General features: G+C 50.7%; 1 protein-coding gene across 7 annotated transcripts; it reads right to left on the reverse strand.

Annotated features, from left to right (window-relative positions):
• Positions 1-219: 219 nt before the first annotated feature.
• TMEM161A (transmembrane protein 161A) lies at positions 220-16,132 on the reverse strand. Of its 7 annotated transcripts, none has more exons than XM_041764191.1 (12): positions 16,095-16,132; positions 13,123-13,226; positions 12,443-12,523; positions 11,977-12,074; positions 11,715-11,871; positions 9,040-9,191; positions 2,091-2,151; positions 1,849-1,992; positions 1,627-1,740; positions 1,306-1,480; positions 1,085-1,181; positions 220-809 (listed from the first exon to the last, which is right to left on the reverse strand). In XM_041764191.1, exons 1-12 carry the CDS (start codon positions 16,095-16,097, stop codon positions 556-558), a joined length of 1,440 nt encoding a protein of 479 aa, XP_041620125.1. In that variant the 5' UTR covers positions 16,098-16,132; the 3' UTR covers positions 220-555. The 7 variants fall into 7 exon arrangements, with proteins under 7 accessions (XP_041620125.1, XP_041620126.1, XP_041620127.1 ...); XM_041764192.1 differs by lacking the exon at positions 16,095-16,132 and adding an exon at positions 15,249-16,049; XM_041764193.1 differs by lacking the exon at positions 16,095-16,132 and adding an exon at positions 12,224-12,312 and having other exon boundaries at positions 12,443-12,612; positions 13,123-15,227.
• Between the last annotated feature and the right edge of the window lie 4,470 nt (positions 16,133-20,602).

Consider the following 20,602-nt stretch of genomic DNA (forward strand, 5'->3'; position numbering starts at 1 on the left):
CTCCGCACCCCCCCCCCGCCCCCCAGTCTTCTTTCTCTACTGATTTGTGGCCTCTCTTCTCAACTTTGTTGCATTTCTTCTCTCCCCACCCCTCCCTTCACTTCTTGCTCCCAGGCCTTTGCTCACAGTCTGGGTGGCCCTGTGCTCTCCTTGGTCATTCCCTTCACCCAGCACCCAACGCCAACAAGCAGAAAGCTGCCTCCCAAACCACTCCAATCCTGATAGTAAAAATCAGCCTGTTCTTTTATTTGTTCAGAAGAATGACCCTCCCACCTCTGCATCAAATAGCGGGGCTCTCGGGGGCATGCCATCCAGGGACAATGGCCCTGGGATCCTCTGGCGTGGGGCACAGGGCAAGAATTTTGAGGCAGAAACATGGGACCCAAGGGGCCCAGGGCTCAGGCACTGCGGTGAAGTGGGCGGGCACAGCAGGTGCTGCGGGGGCCCCCCAGGCCCATCTGGCACCTGAGGATACTGAGGCACACGCGGAGGAAGCGGCCCTTACACCGCTGGCTCAGGCTCGGGCCTCGGGGCCCCAGGAGTGTCTGCAGGCGGCTAGGAGCCCGCCAGGTGCCGCTGGAAGTAGAGGCCAAAGAGGCTGGAGAGCAGCTGGCAGGCGGCTGTCCACCAGATGAGGAAGGTGAGGATGGCGCGGAGGAAGAGGGGCGTGAGCAGGCTGCCCAGGGCCCCAGCGATCAGCGCCGCTGTCTGCTGGGCCTCGTCATCCCCGAGACCCACCAGGCGATCGTGGGTGGAGGACGGGGTCGGGGACGGCACGGGGACTGGGCCGGGGCCCCAGGAGTAGCCGCCTGCGAGAAGAGGAGGGTGGAGACGGGACAGGTAGAAGGACAGGCGGGTTAGACCTCTGGGACCCCCAGTCGTGCTGACACCCCCCACCACCAGCCTTCGGCTCCACCTCCCAGCCCCGCCTCCACCCCCCCAACCCCCCCCCCCGCCCACCCGCCTCCTGCCCCCCACCCCAACCTCCTCCTGCCCCCCACCCCAACCTCGGGGCCCCCCTCCTACTCTCCCCTCCCCCAGGCCATCCAGGCTCCGCCCCCAGCCCACCCCACCCACTTCTCACCCAGTGTCTTGAGCAGCAGGGTGCAGCTGAGGGTGAAGATGAGCGGCGTCAGGTACTGCAGACTCACCACCGTCACGTAGCAATAGACTCGCACCACCTAGGGGGCAGGTAGCAGTGGCTACGTGGGAGGGGTGAGCGGTGCAGCCTTCCGGGCTTCGGGTGACCCCCTTCAGACCCCTGCCCTGAGCCCCGAGTTCCCTCCCAACCTTCGGTGCCCATACCCGCCTCTGGATCTCGCGGGCCTCTATGCGGCCGGCCTCCCGGCGCAGCTGCTCCACGCGGGCCTTGGCCAAGCACAGGTAGGCCTGCAGGTGGGGCCTTGTCACTGCCAGCCTTAGCAGGCACAGCGCCACCAGCACCCAGAGGCGCAGGGAGTCGAAGGCAGAGTCCGACAGCCTGTGGGGAGGGGAGTGAGGGGCTAGGGAGGCTGCCTCTGCTCCAGGATCTTCCCCCAGCATCCAAGGCTCCTCCCAGAGCCTCAGAGATGGGGGTACACAGAAGGGCCCCCACTGTCCTCCCTCCCAGCCCCACAGGATGCGCACAGGGAGAAGGGCATCTCCCCAGGTGGTGCCTGGTGCAGGAAGTCTCGTGCAATGGGCTTGGTCCAGAGCCACAGGATGATCAGAGGGGACAGGAAGCTGATATGAAGAAAGAACCTAGGGGCAAGGGCACAGAGGAGTGAGGCCTGGGCACACCCAGCATCCCCTTAGCCTCTTCTTTAGATTCCCCACCTCCATTCCCACCCATCTGGCACTCTACATAACTGCAGTGTGGGCCGGTCTTCCGACATGGTCAGTGCATCCAGGTGTGTCTGGGCCAGCCGCAGGCCCGGAAAGGTGAGGAAGGCACCTAGCATGGACCCCACGAATGCCAGCCCTATGCGGATGGCCAGCTTGGCCAGTGGGAGCCTGGGGAGAAGAGAAGGGTCAAGAGGCCCCAAAGCCCGTCAGCACCCCACCTGCAAGTTACAGCCTGCTCTTGTACCACCTCACTTCCCAGGACTCACGCCCAGTCCCAGCCCTGCGTCTTCAGAAGTGGCTCCAAGTTCTGGGTCATACTGGCCAGGCCTGGGGAAGACAAGGAGAGGGCAATGTCTAGACCCCTGGAGGGGCGCCAGGTGGTTCAGTCAGTTAAGTGTCTGGTTTCAGCTCAGGTCATGATCCCAGGGTTCTGGGATTGAGCCCTACACTGGGCTCCTTGCTCAGTGGGGAGCCTCCTTCTCTCTCTCCCTCTGCCTGCTGCTCCCCCTACTTGTGCTCCCTCGCTGTCAAATAAATTTTAAAAATCTTTAAAAAAATAAAAAATAATAGACCCCTGGAGCCTTCAGTGTCTGCTCTGACCCCCTCCCACACAGACTTTTGCTCCCCAGGTAGGAATGCACCAGTGGAGCCGGGCCCTGTGCCAGGCAAAAGGATAACGTTGTGCCCTGGTTATGTGCATTTTTTTTAAGAATAGGAAAATATAACAGGCAGACACCCTTGAGTGGACTGGGGGACATGGTGGGGGAGAGCAGTGGACCACTGAGTCTGAGCTTCCTGGATTATACCAGGAATCCAGAGGGGCATGAAGGACTCCCATAGAATAAAACCAAAGGCCTGGAAAGAATCCTCAGCTCAGGCCCTCAGATTTTCCACAGAGTAAAAAGCAAATAAAAATGAGCTCACAACCCAATTCACCAAACACACCAGGGAACCAATCACCAAAAAGGAGAATAAGCAGGGGGAAAAAAACAAATTTAAACCCTTCAGACTACAGAAAAATTTCAGGTGCTATTATGTGAAATTATTGAGGAAAATAAAAGGTGGAATCACAGAACAGGCAACATGAGGCTGCCTCAGATGACCAGGTATATTTGCAAAGGGACCAGGTAAGCTCTTCCAAAGGGAAAATATAATTATTGAAATGACAGGTTGTTACATGGCATTTTCAAAACAGCAAAAGGAGGAATGAGTGAATTGGATCTGAAGAAATCACTCAGATTCCAACTCAGAAAGATAAAAAGGTAGAAAATATGAAGGGAGATTAAGGGATAAGGGGGACAGGATAGAAAATCCAGCATAAGTCAATTAAGAGCCCCAGAGAGAGAAGGGAAGAGAGAATAAAGGAGAGAACATGTTGGAAGAGAATAGCTGAAAAGACTGCAGAATGAATGACACACAAAATATATCAAATCTGAATAATACAAAGAAATCCATACCTAGACACTGTAGTAAACTGGAATACCAAAAACAAAGAGACCGCAAAGCAGCCAGGTATTTAAGACAGATCACCTATAGAGGAAAGACAATTAGACTGGCAGCCAATGTCAACAGCAATCACAGAAAAAGAACAAAAAGAAGGTGAAATGGTGAGATGTAGAAACAATGCCAAATAGGTCAGTAATCATAATAAATGTAAGCAGGTTAAAACTTTGAAGTTAAATGACACAGACTTAATTGAAAATATCCAGCTGTATGTTTTTTAAGGAGACATACCTCAACATAAGGTCCCTATAAGGTTGAAAGAAAAGGGATGTTAAAAAGATACAACAAATACAAAAGAAAAGTGGTATTGTATATTTGAGAGTTGCTAAGACAGTAGATCTTAAAAGTTTTAATCATAAGAAAAAAAAAGTTGTATCTGTATGGTGATGGATGTTAGCCAGATTTATTGTGGTGATTGTTTTGTAATACATACAAATATCGAGTCATTATATTGTATACCTGAAACTAGCAATGGTATATGTCAAGTGTATCTCAACCTAAAAAAAGAAGCCAAGAAGGCTATATTATTACCAGATAAACTAGAATAAGACAAATATTATTAGAATCAGAAGTAGTCAATATATCATAAGATGATTGATTCACTAGGTATATATATAGCAATTCTAAACTTGTAAACACCTTGTCAAATAGCCACAAAACATATAAAGAAAACACTGACTAGGGCACCTGAGTGGCTCAATCAGTTAAGTGTCCAACTCGATTTCTGCTCAGGTCATTATCTTGGGGTTGTGAGGTTGAGCCCCACACGGGGCTCAGCACTGGTCATGAAGCTTGCTTAGGATTCTCTGTCTCCCCCTCCCTCTGCCCCTTCCCTCCTCTAAAAAAACAAAAACAAAACAAAACAAAACAAAACAAACAAACAAAGAGAGAGAGATAAAGAAGAAGAAAGAAAAGAAATTGCAATGAAAACTTTAAATTACCCAGAACTGCCTGAAGATGTAAATTACAAGTCAAAACTTAAGGAATAGACAAAAGTGGGACTTAGTCAAATATTTATAGCCTTACATGCTAGAAATGCTAGCATAGAAATAGAAGAAGCTGAAAATTAATGAGCTAAATAGCCAACTAAGAAATTGGAAACAAGAAAAAGAAGCCTACCAGAGTAGTGCTATAAAAGCCAGAGGTCCTAGCCACGCAAAAGGGAAAGATCGGAAAAAGATGAAAGAAAATGAAAAGAACCCACAATTCACTAAAAATACAATTGTACAGCAAGGTCATTCCATGGAAAACACTCGGTTTGATACCTACCTCATAAGACAGTAGTGAATGCCCAGGAGTTTAAGGGTTTACATGAAAAGCAAAATCGAAATATTGTGTTGGAAAATACAAAATGTCTTTCTGATTGTAGGGAAGGGAAGGGAATATATTCAAGACAAAAATCAACTAAAATAATGAACTGCTATTCATCAAAAGAGGTGAGGGGTGCAACTATAGTCAACAACTCAGCCAAAAAATGTGGTGTGTGCATGCACAGAGAATAAATAATGCAAAAATGGCCAAATGAATCTAGGTCAAGGGCATATGGGAGTTCATTAGAGGATTCTTCCAACCATTCTGATGGTTTGAAATTTTTCAAAATAAAATATATAAGATTTTATTTTTAAGCAATCTCTACACCCAACATGGGGCTCAAACTACAACCTCGAGATCAAGAGTCACATACTCCACTGACTGAGCCAGACAGGTGCCCTACAATTCTTTTTAAGAGAAAAAAAAAAAAAAACAAAACACAAAGAAAGTACAAAGCCATGCCACAAATTTGAAGATACACTCCCTACAACCACCACATTTTAATTTCTTTAAATTTGGGATACAGGGATGCCTGGGCGGCTCAGTGGTTGAGCATCTGCCTTTGGCTCAGGGCATGATCCCAAGGTTTGGGATCAAGTCCCACATCAGGCTCCTCGTGGGGAGCCTGACTCTCCCTCTGCCTATGTCTCTGTCTGTGTCTCTCATGAATAAATAATTTTTAAATAATAAAATAAAACCTTTGAAAAAGAAAAAAATAGGCAAAGGACTTGAATAGACAATTCTTCCAAAGAAGATATACAGATGACCAACAAACACGAAGATGTGCTCAACATCACTCATCATTAGGCAAATACAAATAAAAACCACAATGAGATAGGATAGTCACTCTTAAGAAAAAAGTAAAGGGAAATAAATGTTGGTGAGGGGCACATGAGTGGCTCAGCCAGTTAGACATCTGCCTTCGGCACAGGTTAGGATCCCAGCATCCTGGGATTGAGCCCCGCATCGGGCTCCCTGCTCAGTGGAGTGTCTGCTTTTCCCTTTGCTTGCCTCCCTCCCTGCTTTCTCTCTTTCTCATGCTTGTCCTCTCTTTCTCTCTCTCTCTCTCAAATAAATAAGTGAAATCTTAAAAAACAACAACAAAAAAAAATGTTGGCAAGGATGTGGGGAAGCTGGAACCTTCGTGCACAGCTGGTAGGAATGTAGAATGGTGCAGCCACTCAGGGAAACAGTTTGTTGATTCCTCAAAAAAAATTAAATATAGAATTACTACATAACCCGGCACTTCCACCTCTGGATCTGTACCCAAAAGAATTAAAAAGCAGGGACTTGTACACCCATGTTCATAGCAACACTGTTTGCAATAGTGAAATCATAGAAGCAACATAAATGCCCATTGATACATGAATGGATGAGCCAAATGGGATGTATTATGCAAAGGAATATTATTCAGCCTTAAAAAGAAAGGAAATTTGGACCCAGGCTACAGCATGGATGAACCTTAATGATATTATGCCCAGTGGAAGAAGCCAGTCACTAAAAGACAGATACTGCATGATTCCCCTCATATAAAGCATCTAGGGTGGTCAGACTCGTAGAGACAGAAGGTAGGATGGCTGGTGCCAGGGGCTGGCGGGGGGTGGGGAGGAATAGAGAGTCAGTGTTCAGTGGGGACAGAGTTTCAAATTTGCAAGGCGAAAGGTGGGGGGTGAAATGGATGGTAGCGATGGTCGCACGACAATGTGGATGTGCTTCATGCCACTGAAGTGTACACTTAAAAATGATGAAAGTGGGGACGCCTGGGTGGCTCAGTGGTTGAGTGTCGACCTTGGGCTCCAGTCGTGATCCTCAGGTCCTGGGATGGAGTCCCTCATTGGGCTCCCCGTGGGAGACCTGCTTTTCTCTCTGCCTATGTCTCTGCCTCTCTCTCTGTGTCTCTCATGAATAAATAATAAAATCTTAAAAAAAAAAAAGACCACTAAAGGCATTGTTTTCCACCATTAGACCGGGAAAAATCAAGCACTTTCCATAGATCTCCAGTCATTTGCACCGGACTATGTTCCTGGAAGGTTGGTGCATTCACCACCCCACCTCATAAGCAGGGAGGAGAGGCAGGAGGCTGTTGCAATCTCACCCATGCTTGCCCGGGGTAACTGGGACTCAGTGGGCGGCCTGTATGCAGTGTCCTCACTCCGAACCCTGGGCTGCGTGCCTGGCAGGAGTGCTACGAGAACAGCTCTGAAAAAACGCTGAGGCACCATCTTAGGAAGGTGAACACATCCCCATCATCCCCAAATCCTGTGCCCAAAGAAATGCCTGCGTATGCATACAAGGAAACATGTACAAGAATGTTCCCTATAGCAACCGTGAAAAAGCTCAAATCTCGAAACCACCTAAATCTCCCAGCACAGAAGAATCGACAAATGAAGACAAGTGGCCCCACAAGAGAATGTCATTCATCCGTGAGAAGAGGTGAACAAAAGCTGCTCAGACTGACATGTCCTCGTTTTGTAAACAATATTAAAAAGACAGAAAAGCACCAGTTGGCAGATCACATACTGGCTAACACCATCCACAACAGCGAGCAAACTGTATGATGAATTCTTTAGGGACAGAGACATATGTAATGAAACTATTTTTTACAAAGGCAAAGGAATGGGGTGGCTCAGTGGCTCAGTCAGACCAAGAATCCGACTCTTGGTATCAGCTCAGATCTTGATCTCAGGGTTGAGTTTAAGCCTTGTGTTGGCTTAAACTTATTTATTAAAAAAGAAAAAAAAAAAAGAAAAAAAAAAAAGAAAAAAGCAAAGGAATGATAAACACAAAATTTGGGAGACCAGTTGGGGCTGTGAGTAGGGGAAGAAGGTAGTGGGACTGGAAAGGAACACCAGAGACATGCAAGAAGGTTGAGAATGTTCTGGTTCTCATTTAACAAGAGAGTTTGTTACATTATTTTGCTTTGTAATTTACATATACATGTTCTATATGTGTGTGCGCGCATGTGTATGTATACATATATATGTCAAACATTATGTAATTTTAAAAACTGAAAAGCAGGGAGAATTGGTAAAGATAAAGCTCAAGAAGCACAGCAAAACTGCATGCCATGGTGAATATTTTGATCTTTATTCAAAGACCACTAGGGTCTGGTATCAGGCAGAGAAGTGATATATCCAAATGGTATTTTTAAAAGCTCACCCAAAGAATAGAGAAAGACAAAAGAAAAATGGGAAACTAAGAAAAAATATTTGCACCTACTATCACACATAAAGGTTAATGTCTATAATATATAAAGAGCTCCTACGAATCAATAAAAGGGTCAACAACTCAATAGAAAACTGGGCAAAAGAACAGATTTTTTCTGGAAGGCAGAGAGAAATTACTTTTCCACATAGGAGAAGATGCTCACCCTCACTTGTATTTTCACCTATCAGATTTCCCAAGACAAAAAAAAAAAAAAAAAAAGAAAGTCTGAGGAAACACATTGAAGAGGATGTGGGGAAATAGGCACTTCATTCATCTTTTCCTAAATGGGAATTTACAACATCATCAAAATTAAAAATGCACTTCTGGGCAGCCCCATGGTGCAGCAGTTTAGCGCCGCCTGCGGCCGGGGGTGTGATCGTGGAGACTCGGGATCGAGTCCCGCGTCGGGCTCCCTGCATGGAGCCTGCTTCTCCCTCTGCCTGTGTCTCTCTGCCTCTCTCTCTCTCTGTGTGTGTGTCTCTATGAATAAATTTTTTTTAAAAATTCACTTCCTTGCACAGGACCACATGTGCAAGGTATTCCTATATGACACTTGTAAAACAACATGGTTGTGAACAACAATGTTTACTAGTGAAAGATTTAGATATCCAGAAGTAGGGGACTGGTTAAATAATCATAGAACATCCATAAAATGAAATACTATGTGGGCATTAAAAAAAAAAAAAACACACTGTATGTACAGTTAAGGGACAACCTCCAAAGTAATGTTTTTAAGGGGAAAAGAGCCATAAACACTACTGTTTAATGGGGAAAAAAGAAAGTGATCCCCCAGTTTTCCTCTTGGAAGGAGAGTTGGCATGGGTGATTTTTTACTCTATGTATACCCTCTTGTACTTTATGAATTTTGTGCCATTTATCCATTTCCATCACCAAATTAGAATAAGTAGACAGGAAATCATTATGGCTGCTGGGGAGAGGGAAGATAAGGGCAGCAGAAGTGCCCTGCAAAGAACTACAGCTGCAGGCTGCCATCAGGGACAGTGAGCCAGGATATCCTTTTGCCCCAAAGCCCCAGGAGTTGCCCAGGGTAGCAAGCGGCCATAGAGACTACTCAGGCCCAAGCAGTCCCCTGCCCCTTCACCTAGTATGTGCTGGTGGAACAAGCCACTCAAACCCGACTTCCACAAGGGAGTGGCGGCCGTGGTGACCCCATGCCTCAGAGACTGAACATACCTGGCTCCAGCCCCAGCTCAAGAGTGTCCTCCTGGACCACCTGCACCAGCATGGCCAGGAGCAGAAAGAGGAAGGCAAAGGTGAGGCAGACAGAGCGTTCGCCCCCTTCCTCGGTGCTGAAGTACAAGCGGGTCACCATCAGGAACATCTTGCTGGGGATGAGGCTAAGGAAGCCTGGAGCAGCTGCAGTGCCCCCTCCCCACTCCCCCACTCCCAGCCAAATTATCCCCCCAACCCCAGAGCCCAAAACACCAGAGCTGGGGTTTGGAGTCTTGGGGAGCAGGGCAGTGACCCAGGAGAGGAGTGAGCTACTCAACAAGCCCAGAACACAAGGTCCATGTTGCTCATGCCTGTGTCAGCAAGCTTGGGTGTGTGGGTGGCAGGCATGCCTGGGCTTCCAGCTCGGCCTCATCACACCACCTATAGCCATTCCTCTTTTTGTTTTTTCTTTTTTAAAATATTTGTTTGTTTATTTAGAGCTTGAGTTGGGGGAGGAGCAGAGCAGAGAGGGGGAAAGAATCTCAGGTCAACTCCATGCTGAGCAAGGAGCCCAGTTCAGGGCTCGATCCCATGATACCACCGAGATCATGACCCCAACTGAAATCAAGAGTTAGAGGCTCAACCAACCCGTACCTGTGGCCATTTCTGACTAAAAGAGCCAGCAAGGGACACCTGGGTGGTTCAGTGCTTGAGCATCTGTCTGCCTTTGGTTCGGGTGGAGTCCCACATCAGGCTCACTGCAGGAAGCCTGCCTGCATCTCCCTCTGCCTGTGTCTCTGCCTCTCTTTCTCTGTGTCTCCTATGAATAAATAAATAAAATATTGAGGGATCCCTGGGTGGCGCAGCGGTTTGGCGCCTGCCTTTGGCCTAGGGCGCGATCCTGGAGACTCAGGATCGAATCCCACGTCAGGCTCCCAGTGCATGGAGCCTGCTTCTCCCTCTGCCTATGTCTCTGCCTCTCTCTCTCTCTCACTGTGTGCCTATCATAAATTTAAAAAAAAAAAAAAAATATTGAAAGAAAGGGCAGCCCCAGTGGTTCAGCGGTTTAGCGCCACCTACAGCCAGGGCGTCCTGGAGACCTGGGATCGATCCCAAGTCGGGCTCCCTGCATGGAGCCTGTTTCTCCCTTTGCCTGTGTCTGCCTCTCTCTCTCTCTCCTCTCTGTGTATTCTCATGAATAAATAAAGAAAATCTTAAAAATAAATAAAAATAAAAAGAATAAAATCTTTTTAAAAATCTTGAAAGAAAGGACAGAAAGCAAGAAAAGAAAGAAAGAAAGAAAGAAAGAAAGAAAGAAAGAAAGAAAGAAAAAAGAAGGATCCCTGGATGGCTCAGCGGTTTAGCGCCTGCCTTTGGCCCAGAGCGTGATCCTGGAGTCCTGGGATCGAGTCCCACATCGGGCTCCCTGCATGGAGCCTGCTTCTCCCTCTGCCTATGTCTCTGCCTCTCTCTCTGTGTCTCTCATGAATAAATAAATAAAATATTAAAGAAAAAGAAAGAAAGAAAGAAAGAAAGAAAGAAAGAAAGAAAGAAAGAAAGAAAGGAAGGAAGGATCCTTGGGTGGCGCAGCGGTTTAGCGCCTGCCTTTGGCCTAGTGCATGATCCTGGAGGCCCGGGATCGAATCCCACGTCGGGCTCCCAGTGCATGGAGCCTGCTTCTCCCTCTGCCTGTGTTTCTGCCTCTCTCTCTGTGTGTGTGACTATCATAAATAAAAAAATAAAAAGAAAGAAAGAAAGAAAGAAAGAAAGAAAGAAAGAAAGAAAGAAAGAAAGAAAGAAAGAAAGAAAGAAAGAAAAAAGAGGGATCCCTGGGTGGTGCAGCGGTTTGGCGCCTGCCTTTGGCCCAGGGCGCGATCCTGGAGACCCCGGATCGAATCCCACGTTGGGCTCCCGGTGCATGGAGCCTGCTTCTCCCTCTGCCTGTGTCTCTGCCTCTCTCTCTCTCTGTGTGACTATCATAAATAAATAAAAATAAAAAAAGAAAGAAAGAAAGAAAGAACCAGCAAGTCTGTCTCTTCGGGAGGTCTGGCCTCCCTGACCCACCTAGCCTGGCTGCATTCATGGCAGGAAAATCTCCCATTCCTCAGAGAAACTATCAGAGATACAAGGGCTGTATCTCTAATCTGCCCTGAAAGAGACCCACAGGGCTTTCCAGAACCAGTGTGGGCTTCCAGACCGACTCTTCTTCACAAGCCCATCCCACCAGGGCCTTTCTCAGACTTGGGCCTTCAATGTACAGGTTTGCCTCTGTTCCCCAGGCAGCTTCATACAAAAACATGCCAGAGGGAGCATGCCCCTGCATCTGGGCTGGTGACTTGCTCTGACCAAGAGAATGGACAGGGGTGGGGTGGGTCAACTTCCTGCAAAGCCTCAGGAGGCTCTCAGCACCCCTTCTTCCTTGCTGATGTTTCTGCTACTTGGAGGAACCTCGGCCTCACCTGCTGGAAGGTGGGACCCCTTAGAGCAGAGATAAGGAGGCCCGGCTGAGCCTAGCCCAGGAGGAGAGCAAATAAAACAGTGACCATTTTACACCACCCAGTTTGGGGGAGTTTTGGGGGGTGGCAGCCGATAACTGATAGGCCAATCTGGGGGTGAGGGGGGTGGAGGAAAGCTCGAGGCCCGTTCCCACCTGCCTCCCTCCTCCCGCACCCACTCGGCAGCCTGAGGAAGGATACATGGAGAAGGCGATGGTGAGCAGGCACCAGAACACGGCGATGTTGGTCTCCTTGGCCGGGCCCAGCACGTAGTAGTAGGCCTCTGTGAAGACGTACACGCCGCCCGAGTACACGGCGAAGTCCACGAACCACTGGTACTCCAGGAAGAAGCGCAGGACTGCGGAGAACAGCAGCTCAGCGCGCAGGCCAGCACTGGACCCCGCGCCAATCCCCCAGGGTGTGGGCTGAGGCTGGGGCGCTGGGGACCCAGCTGGGCTGTTACCGAGGGCATCAACCGCTGTGAGGGGGCAGGTCTCCAGCTGGAAAGGGGCGTCTCGGGGCACAGACAGGGGCTTTTCTTCACTATAGCCATTGGCCCACCTGGGGAACCGGGCACGGGGAAGGAGTGTCAGAGCACCATCCTCAGTTCTCTCCTCCCCGCCAGATGTGGCCACCCACTACCCCAGGCTAGCCTGAGAGGTCCCACCGGGCCACCCTCAGAGCACAGGAGGAGCTGGCTTGGGAGGTACCTTCTCCCCAGGCCTGGGTCTCTGCACACCAGGGTGCCACGCCACCCGCTCACAGGGCTGGCCCAGAGCAAACTTCCAATAAGCATTAGCTGTCAACGGGAAGCAACCAATGAATGACAGTGCCATCTTCTCAGCCTGGGGGGTGTCCACCACTCTCCTCGGTGCCCAGATCTGCACCTGGAAGGGGAACCGCTCCCCTGAGGCTGGGGGCTCACTCACCGCTCCTTCCTGCCTCTGGGCCTCGGCTTTCCCTCCAGGGCCCGAAGCTCTTCCTCAGTAGGATGCTTGTATCGGAAGAGACTGAGGGCAAAGATGGGGAAGTCAGGAAAGCTCAGGCATGGAGGGTTCGAGGCAGTGAATCCTCAGTCCCAGGGCTGGAGTCAGGAGAGCTGGACCCGAAACGCATGGGGTCAGGCTAGCAGGGGCTATGCAAGGCCAGGGGAAGGCTCAGGAGGTGAGTTAGGGGTTTGCTGGGGGAGTGCAGGGAGAAGCTCTCTGGAAAGCAAGGGTGGCGGGGCATCCTGGACACCCCTGAATCTGCTGGCTATCTCTTCTGGCGGAGCAGGTATGTGTTCTGGAAAGTTCATGGTTTCTACCAGATCTGAGAAAGGGTCCAAAATCCAAACAGGGACGAAAAGCATTGCAGGAAACAGGTCTCAGCAAGACTAGTGTGGACAGTCTTTCAAAACTGCCCCAACTGCGTGCTTCAAATATTTGCAGTCTATTGTACGTCAATTATATTTCAATAAAGTTTTTTAAAAACCAAAACCAAAAAAATAAAAAATAAAAAAATAAAAAACCAAAACCACTTCGTAGGGCTCGCGGCAGGGTTTGAAGGAGGCAGAGGGGGCGGGCCTGGTGGGGCTCCTCCCACTGCCTGGGGCGGGGCTGTGGCTCACCTGCCATTGCAGAGCAGCCAGCGTGCGAAGGAGCAGTGAGGTGCCAGCCTATGCATGAGGGTGGCGGTGAGCAGGGTCACCACCAGCTGCACTCCCAGGACCGCCTGGGGAGAGGGGACATGAAGGGCAGCGTCTGCCAGAAGGTCACAAGCTCCCTGCCTGGGAACTCAGGCTATTTATAGAGGCTGGGGCCAGGTTGGGGAGGGTGGATCTCCCAGGTTCCAGCAGCATCTTGAAGGAGGGGCCTGGGGTGGGGTCAGACTCAACCCAGGGAGCCCCTGCTGTGTGTGGATTTCCCCCACTCCCTACCACCACCACCTAGCTGGGGTGTGGGGTGGCGGTGAGCATGCGCCGGAGCAGAGACTAGGGTTAGTTTCTGGCCTCCACTATGGATTTCAGGTATTCATCTCCCTCAGGCCTCTGTTTCCCCATCTGGAGATGGGGTGCTATTTTGTTTCGTGTACTGTCAAGACCACTTTCCGGACCTTAGAGGAGCATACCCTGTGCAAGAGGCACCCCTCCCACGGTCCCACCCGCACAATGTGGTGCACCCTGGCAGCTTCCCCCTGTCTTTCCCACCAGAGATTATCCTGATGAATCCATAGCCCTCTCCTTCTCCTTAAACCTCCCTTTGTAATCGACTTCCTTGGAAAGCCTATTTCTGGCCATTATCAGTGTCAGGACAAAGACTTACACGTTTGGGTGGGATGACTTTTTAAATTAGGAATTTCTCACTAACTTCTACATAACAAACTATTTAACAATTCATAACACGTTTTCCTATATTAATTTTAAAACGTTTTAGAAGAAATGCTTTGGGTAATCAGTCTGAAGCTCAGTTTTCCTGCTTGAATGCAGTAAATACCAATTTGGTATCAGTAATTATGTAATTATACAAAATTATGTGCTCAGGAGTGCTGTCGACTAGTATTATGATATTATAATTAACAACTAAAAGTGAAATAAAGATTACTTTAATATTAAAATTAATTATTAAAATGATTCTTTAATCGGGCAAAAATATGCTAACTTTAATAGGAAAAGCTCCAGCGTGATGCGTATCCGGCCAACACAGTAATTCAGAATGACTGCTGAGAAATCCATCATTACGATAACTAACAGGATATTTTCTCTATGCCCGTAACTCGTAAACCAGAAACATTTTTTCAGCACTGAGGTCGGGGCACCATCTTTCTGGTCTCTAAATCTCACAAATCTCCTATTCTCACTGCTCACCCTCCCTAACCCTAAAATGCAGACTGGCAAGCGGTCAATAAAGAACATGGGCATGGTCAGTCAAGGGGCCCCCTTTCAAGCCCAGTGAGACAGGCCTCTCCTCCTCCTAGGATCCTCTTCTCCCCTCCCCATGCCCCCAGAGCCTCCCACCTGAGCCTCTACAGATATCAGACCTTGGGGCTCCCCTGCCAACTTTCCTTTTTCCCTCTTTGGCTTCCATGCTGTGACTCAATCTCCTGCTAGGTTTTTAACCACTGTTGGCCCAGCACAACCCCAGCACAGAGGCACCTCTAGCCTGGACTTCCATGCCGCCGAGTTCGAGCTTGCGGATCAGCTCTGTCTCGGAGGCCCCAGGACCCATCCATCACTCCCATGGACACAGCCCTCAGCCCTTCCCAGTGAGTCAGCATGTCAGTCAACATCCAACTCCTTTTCACAGCCTGCAAGGCCTGGTGGGCCCAACTCTAGACACTCTGCCCAACTGCTCGGCTCTCTTGGTAGCCCTCTCCGTGTCGAACCCCTGGGTTCTCCATCGCAGACCCCTATCACCCTCTGACACCTCCCAGGGCGGGGACCGTTGTTCAGACCTTTCGGTTCCAGCACCTAGGACAGGCAGGAAAGAAGGAAGGAAGGAGAGAGGGAGGGAAGAAGGAGCAAGGAAGGAAGGCAGGAGAAGGGAAGGAGGGAAGAAAGACAGGCATCCCTCTGCCTGAGGCTCCTGAGGTCGGTCCAGGGGCGTTTCTCAAGCCCCGCCCCCCAGCAGCCTCCGTCTTGAGGTCCTGGCTCTGCAGGTTTCCAAAGATATCTGGAGCCCCGCATCGGCCCACGTCCCTCTCCTCCTCAAAGCCTTTCCCTGAACCTACAATCCAAGAATGTGAGAATTTTGCTACCTGCGAACACCAATGAGATATTTCTCCATCCTGTTCTCGAGAACCCTTCCGCTCAGCTCCCACTGCTTCCCGCACCCCGCGCCGGCCTGGAACCGCTTTTCAGTTCGGGAGCCTCCCAACGCCCCTCCTCGGGCATTCCCCCAGGCAGGGCCGGGCGGTCTTCTAGGGCCCCTCCCTCCGCCCAGTCGGAACATTTAGGGATTGGGAGTTCTGCTCTCGCCCCGCATCAGCCTGACCCACCCAAGTGGCCGGGCTAAGTGTGAAGAATAACCCCAATAGACTGGACCCAAAGCCGCGTGAGACCTGAGGGTTTCAACTGTGCTGTCTCTAATTCTGGGACCCTCGCCCGCCCCGAGGCCACCCAGATCCCCTTGGCCGGGCTCCTCCTCTCGGGGCTTTCCCTGGCCCTTCTACAGGCCTCCACCCACGCAGTGGCTCCCCATCCTTCCGCAGGACCCACGTCGCCAAGCGTGGGCTCCAGGGAGACCCCCAACCTCCCCAGCGACGATCTGTACGTTCCCGGGGCCCCAGGCACCTCTGCAGCGCTGCGACCCCTCGGCAGGACCCCAGGCCCTTAGAGGGCCCCCAGGGATTTTTCCAGAATTCCCGAGCGCTCGGGGGCCTCCAGTCCCCTACCTAGGCAGAACCCTCAACCCCCACATAGGTCCCACAGGGAGACTGGATGGACCCAGAGAGGGACACATGGCCCTCTGCGCGACCCAGAGTCCCTCAGAGCTCCCAATCCCCACAAAGGGATCCCCGCCCCCTCGGTGTCTCCCCGGCCCCCCTCAGTGGGATCCCTGGCCCCTCCATCAAGGCCCCCCCCACCGCGGGCCGCGGGCTTACCATGTCGCCGGCGGGAGCGAGGTCCTCTGACCCGAGGCTCCGTCCCCTCGAGGAAATCTAACCAATCAGAGTCCAACTCTGTTCTGACAAACAGCCCAAAAGGCCAATCGTCGGGCTTGCAGCTGGAGCAAACCACGGGGGCCACGAGGTCGCTCGAGTTGCATGCCGGAGGTTGTAGTTCAAAGACGCTCGGCAGGTTCAGGCCTCGGAGGAGTCAGGACTCTCTCTGGGACCGTGTGGCCGTCCTCTCTGAGACTCAGTCTCCTGGCATCTGCACCTATCTCGCAGGCCTGAGGCAAATGCATTCATTTATCCACGCACTGCCTCCCACTGGAGAGTTCTGAACGTGGAACTCCCCTGATCAAGAACATTCGGGTGCTCCCACTGACTAGACTCTCAAGTGCTCAGACTGAATTCTTATACCTCTACCTGACTTCAGTCAGCTGCCAGCACTACACACTATATAATACAGCTTGCCACTGGCCATGCTACCTCATGCCTCCAGGCGCCTCTAAATGCTATCTTTCATCTTGGACTACCTCCTTTCTCAGTGCTTTTCGTTTGGCAAAGCCTTATTCATCTCTATCAGCCAGGACTCTGATTGCACACACACACATGTACACACACACACCCCAATTTAAATGGGCTCCAGCAAAAAAAAAGGGGGGGAACATTTTGCGACAAAAAGCTCTAAAAGTACAGTGAGCTTCAGGCATGGCTGGATCAAGGACAAAAAAAATAGTCTCAAGAATCTGATGTTTTATGTTTCAAGGCTTGGAGGAAAGGGCTTCTAGCTTGGGTATCTAAGTCTTGCCACCTGTATTTTTATAGATAAGTGCATCTGCCTGAATGTAGAACATAACATGTGAGTGTGAATAGATGTCTGAGAGGTTTTATGTGGTCTGTGAGTGGGGCCTATATAGCTGATTGCCTTGTTTCTGTAGGTGTTTTTGTCTTTATGAGCACATGTGAATGTCTGTTTGCAGGGGATTCACTGTGGCTTTTGACCTTTGGACTCAGAGTGTCCCCTGGAGAGAGGATGGGTGACAGAGGTGGTGGTCCTGGGATTTCCCTGGACCAACATGGGGGCCATGAGATGATCTATGAATCCATGAGGGACCCAGGGAAGCTGTGATTTGGGGAAGGTGTCAGAGAAGGGGGACCAAGAAAGAAAGGAGGGGCATTTGCTGCAGGTCCACTGCACATCAGGCTGGGGAGGTGGGGAGCCTAACTCATGGGCTCCTTCTAGTAGGCTGAGGTGGCAGGACAATTGTCTCCATTTCATTGATGAAGACACCAACGCTCTGGATGTCCCCAAATCTCTACTTCACACCTTGACCTCTCCTCCTAGACCAAGGGCTTATGAGTTTAGGTGTCACAGAGAAGGCCAGGAGGTGAACCACAGGGAACTCACACATCGTGAGCCTCAGGAGGTCCTCATCTTCCCTGCCCCAACTCCCCAGCCTCCAGGTTATCCAGAAGCTCTGGAGTTGGCCCTGACTCCTCTCTCCCCTCTCCTGATCTGTCAACCCCTCCTGGTGGTTCCTCCTTCCAAGTGAAGCCAGTCTCACCAACCCCACAACCTCCACGCAGTCAGCTTCCCTCATCAGCTTCCACTACAGTCCCCTGCTCCCCGATCTCTGGCTTCCACCCCCTACACCCCACTCCACTGCCCACAGTCTATTTTTCTCTGGAGCAGCTTGAGGACACCTCTTGACACTGAGCCAGACAATGTCCCTCCTCCATTCTAAAATGGACACTCCTCACTAGATGAGCAAGCTATCTGTTCCACATGAACATTCCTTGTTCTCTGTTCTCCACTGGGTGAACCCACATTCTCTGTCCTGCATTGGGTAGTCCATGTTCCCTGATCCTCACTAGACACCCTCTCTGTCTGTCTGCATTAACAGCCCACCTTCTCTGACTACACTGAAGTCCACACTCTTGGGATCCCTGGGTGGCGCAGCGGTTTGGCGCCTGCCTTTGGCCCAGGGCGCGATCCTGGAGACCCGGGATCGAATCCCACATCAGGCTCCCGGTGCATGGAGCCTGCTTCTCCCTCTGCCTGTGTCTCTGCCTCCCTCTCTCTCTCTCTCTGTGACTATCATAAATAAATAAAAAATTAAAAAAAAAATGAAGTCCACACTCTTGTTCCATACCCACAATTCCACTATCTCTGTTTATGGTGCTCTTGAAAATGCAACTCTCAGGACAGCTGGGTGGCTCAGTGGTTGAGTGTCTCTGCCTTTGGCTCAGGTCATGACCACAGGGTCCTGGGATCCAGTCCTGTATCAGGATCCCTGCTCTGCGAGGAACCTGCTCCTCATTTTCCCTCTGCCTGCCATTCCCCTGCTTGTGACCTTGCCTGCTCTCTCTCTGTCAAATAAACAAATTTTTTTAAAAAAGAAAGAAGAAAGAAAGAAAGAAAGAAAGAAAGAAAGAAAGAAAGAAAGAAAAGAAAGAAAGAAAAGAAAAAAAGAAAAGAAAAGAAAAGAAAAGAAAAAAAAGAAAAGAAAAAAGAAAAGAAAAGAAAAGACAAGACAAAAGAAAATGCATTTCTCAGGTTTCTGATTTCCATGACTACGTTCATGCCATAATTCCCATGATACTTTCAACCAGTGACTGAGCTCCTGGGAGACTCAGGGCCCCTCTGATGGTGACCATGGCCCTGACTGACATCACCATGGTGTTTTAGGCTGGCAGAGGACACTTTCACACAAACCTCCCTGAGCCCTCTCCCACAGAGCCAGCAGGTGCAGAGCTAGAGTCTGGACCAAAGGTGTTTCCAGAAGCCAGCCTCCTGCTCACTGAGCTCTCATGACCCAGGACACCCCAACCTGTACATGTATAATTATACATGTGTAGGCAACATGTGACAGGCCTTTCTTTTTTTTAAGATTTCATTTATTTATTTATTTATAAAGATTTTATTTATTTATTCATGACAGACACACACAGAGAGAGGCAGAGACATAGGCAGAGAGAGAAGCAGGCTCCATGCAGGCAGCCAGATGTGGGACTCGATCCAGGCACTCCAGGATCACGCCCTGAGCTGAAGGCAGACGCCCAACCGCTGAACCACCCACGCGTCCCAGATTTTATTTATTTATTCATTAGAGACACGGGGAGAGAGGCAGAGACAGGCAGAGGGAGAAGCAGACTCCCTGTGGAGAGCAGATGTGGGATTTGATTCCAGGACCTCGGGATCACGACCTGAGCCAAAGGCAGACGCTCAACCACCTGAGCCACCCAACCGTTCTGACACAGCCCTTTCTGAGTCCCCAGGCTCAAAGCCTGAAAACAAGAGGTGAAGCCCTTGGAAGCCAGGAGGGATTTTATTTTTTAATTACTATTTCTATTTTATTTTTTACTTGTGAGCGGGAGTGCAGAATCCAAAGCGTACTATTGGGCGCCACCTAATGGAAGATGGCGAAAGTGCAGTGCAGTCTCCCGGGATGGGCACGCTGAACCACACCCATCCGCCCGTGCCCCCACCTCCAGCCCACATTTTTAGGAACCTGCCACGGGGCACTTAACCTGTGGGCACTGACTTCAAACTGAACTGGCTTTTTGTCCCCCGTGAGGGTGAGATCCAAAGGCTAAGAAGGGATCCTCTCCAACCTTACCTCCGTTTCACCCAACCAAAGCTTGGGACTAGAAGTATTTCGGGGGAGAGGGGGGGCTCAGGACAGGGGACATGGTGGCGCCAGTCGCATGCGGAGTAGAGGGGTGAGCGGCTCAGGGTCCCGGAAAGGTCAGGGATCGGATCTGAGTGTTATAAACATCCCACGAGACCGCCTCGGGGGTGCCTGGAGGAGAGAAGCAGATGGAGCTCCCTGCGCTCCTGGACACCCAAGTCTGCCCTCAGGGTACTGGCCAGAGTGGGAGAGTTTGAGCCCCCCGGAGTTGGTAGATAAACTCGGGCTCCCTCCTGCCTTTGGTGGATCGCAGTTGCTGGGTCCAGGGATCAAGGGCTATGCCCATTAAAAGATGAATCGTGTAGTGACCGCCCCCAGCCGGCGGGTAGGTAGCGCAACATTCAAGATTCCCAACTGCTCATTGCTGCAAGCGATCGCGACCCAGCCTGGGAGCTTCCCCCGGAGCACAGGACCCGACGTCCTCAGGAGGTGGTAGCCCAGCCTCTGGCCCCCCGAGTGGAACCACTTTAGGTGCGCTCTCTAAGCGCCCCCCAGGGTTCCCAGGGGCGGAGGTGGTGGGCCGCGCTGCCTACGGAGTCGCCCGCTCGCTGCGCCCCCTGCAGGGCTCTTCCCGGTCACGTCCCTACCCCTCAACGTCCTTCCTCCGGGATCCCTCCCGGGAACCCTTGTCTCCCCACCCCAAACCCAGACAAGGCAAGACTGAGACATCTTGGAAAGAGATGGGAGGATCCGGACATGGTGGTGGCTCTGAGCAGCGACAGTTTCGTCCGTGGACACCACGCGTGTTTTATTGGTGGAAACACACACAGGAGAGGGAGAAAGGAGCCCCCCCGCCCCCGTGGATCCGAA

The sequence above is a fragment of the Vulpes lagopus genome, chromosome 7 (genome assembly GCF_018345385.1).
Source record: "Vulpes lagopus strain Blue_001 chromosome 7, ASM1834538v1, whole genome shotgun sequence".
NCBI classification, from domain to species: Eukaryota; Metazoa; Chordata; class Mammalia; order Carnivora; family Canidae; genus Vulpes; species Vulpes lagopus.

What these genes read in the sequence shown, in the direction of transcription:
- TMEM161A (XM_041764191.1), bottom strand. An exon ending in TGAGCTGGGGCTGGAGCCAG is followed by an intron (nt 2,152 to 9,039) that starts GTATGTTCAGTC and finishes TGTCTTCCCCAG; the next exon opens with GCCTGGCCAGTATGACCCAG. An exon ending in GAAGACCGGCCCACACTGCA is followed by an intron (nt 1,741 to 1,848) that starts GTTATGTAGAGT and finishes CCTTGCCCCTAG; the next exon opens with GTTCTTTCTTCATATCAGCT.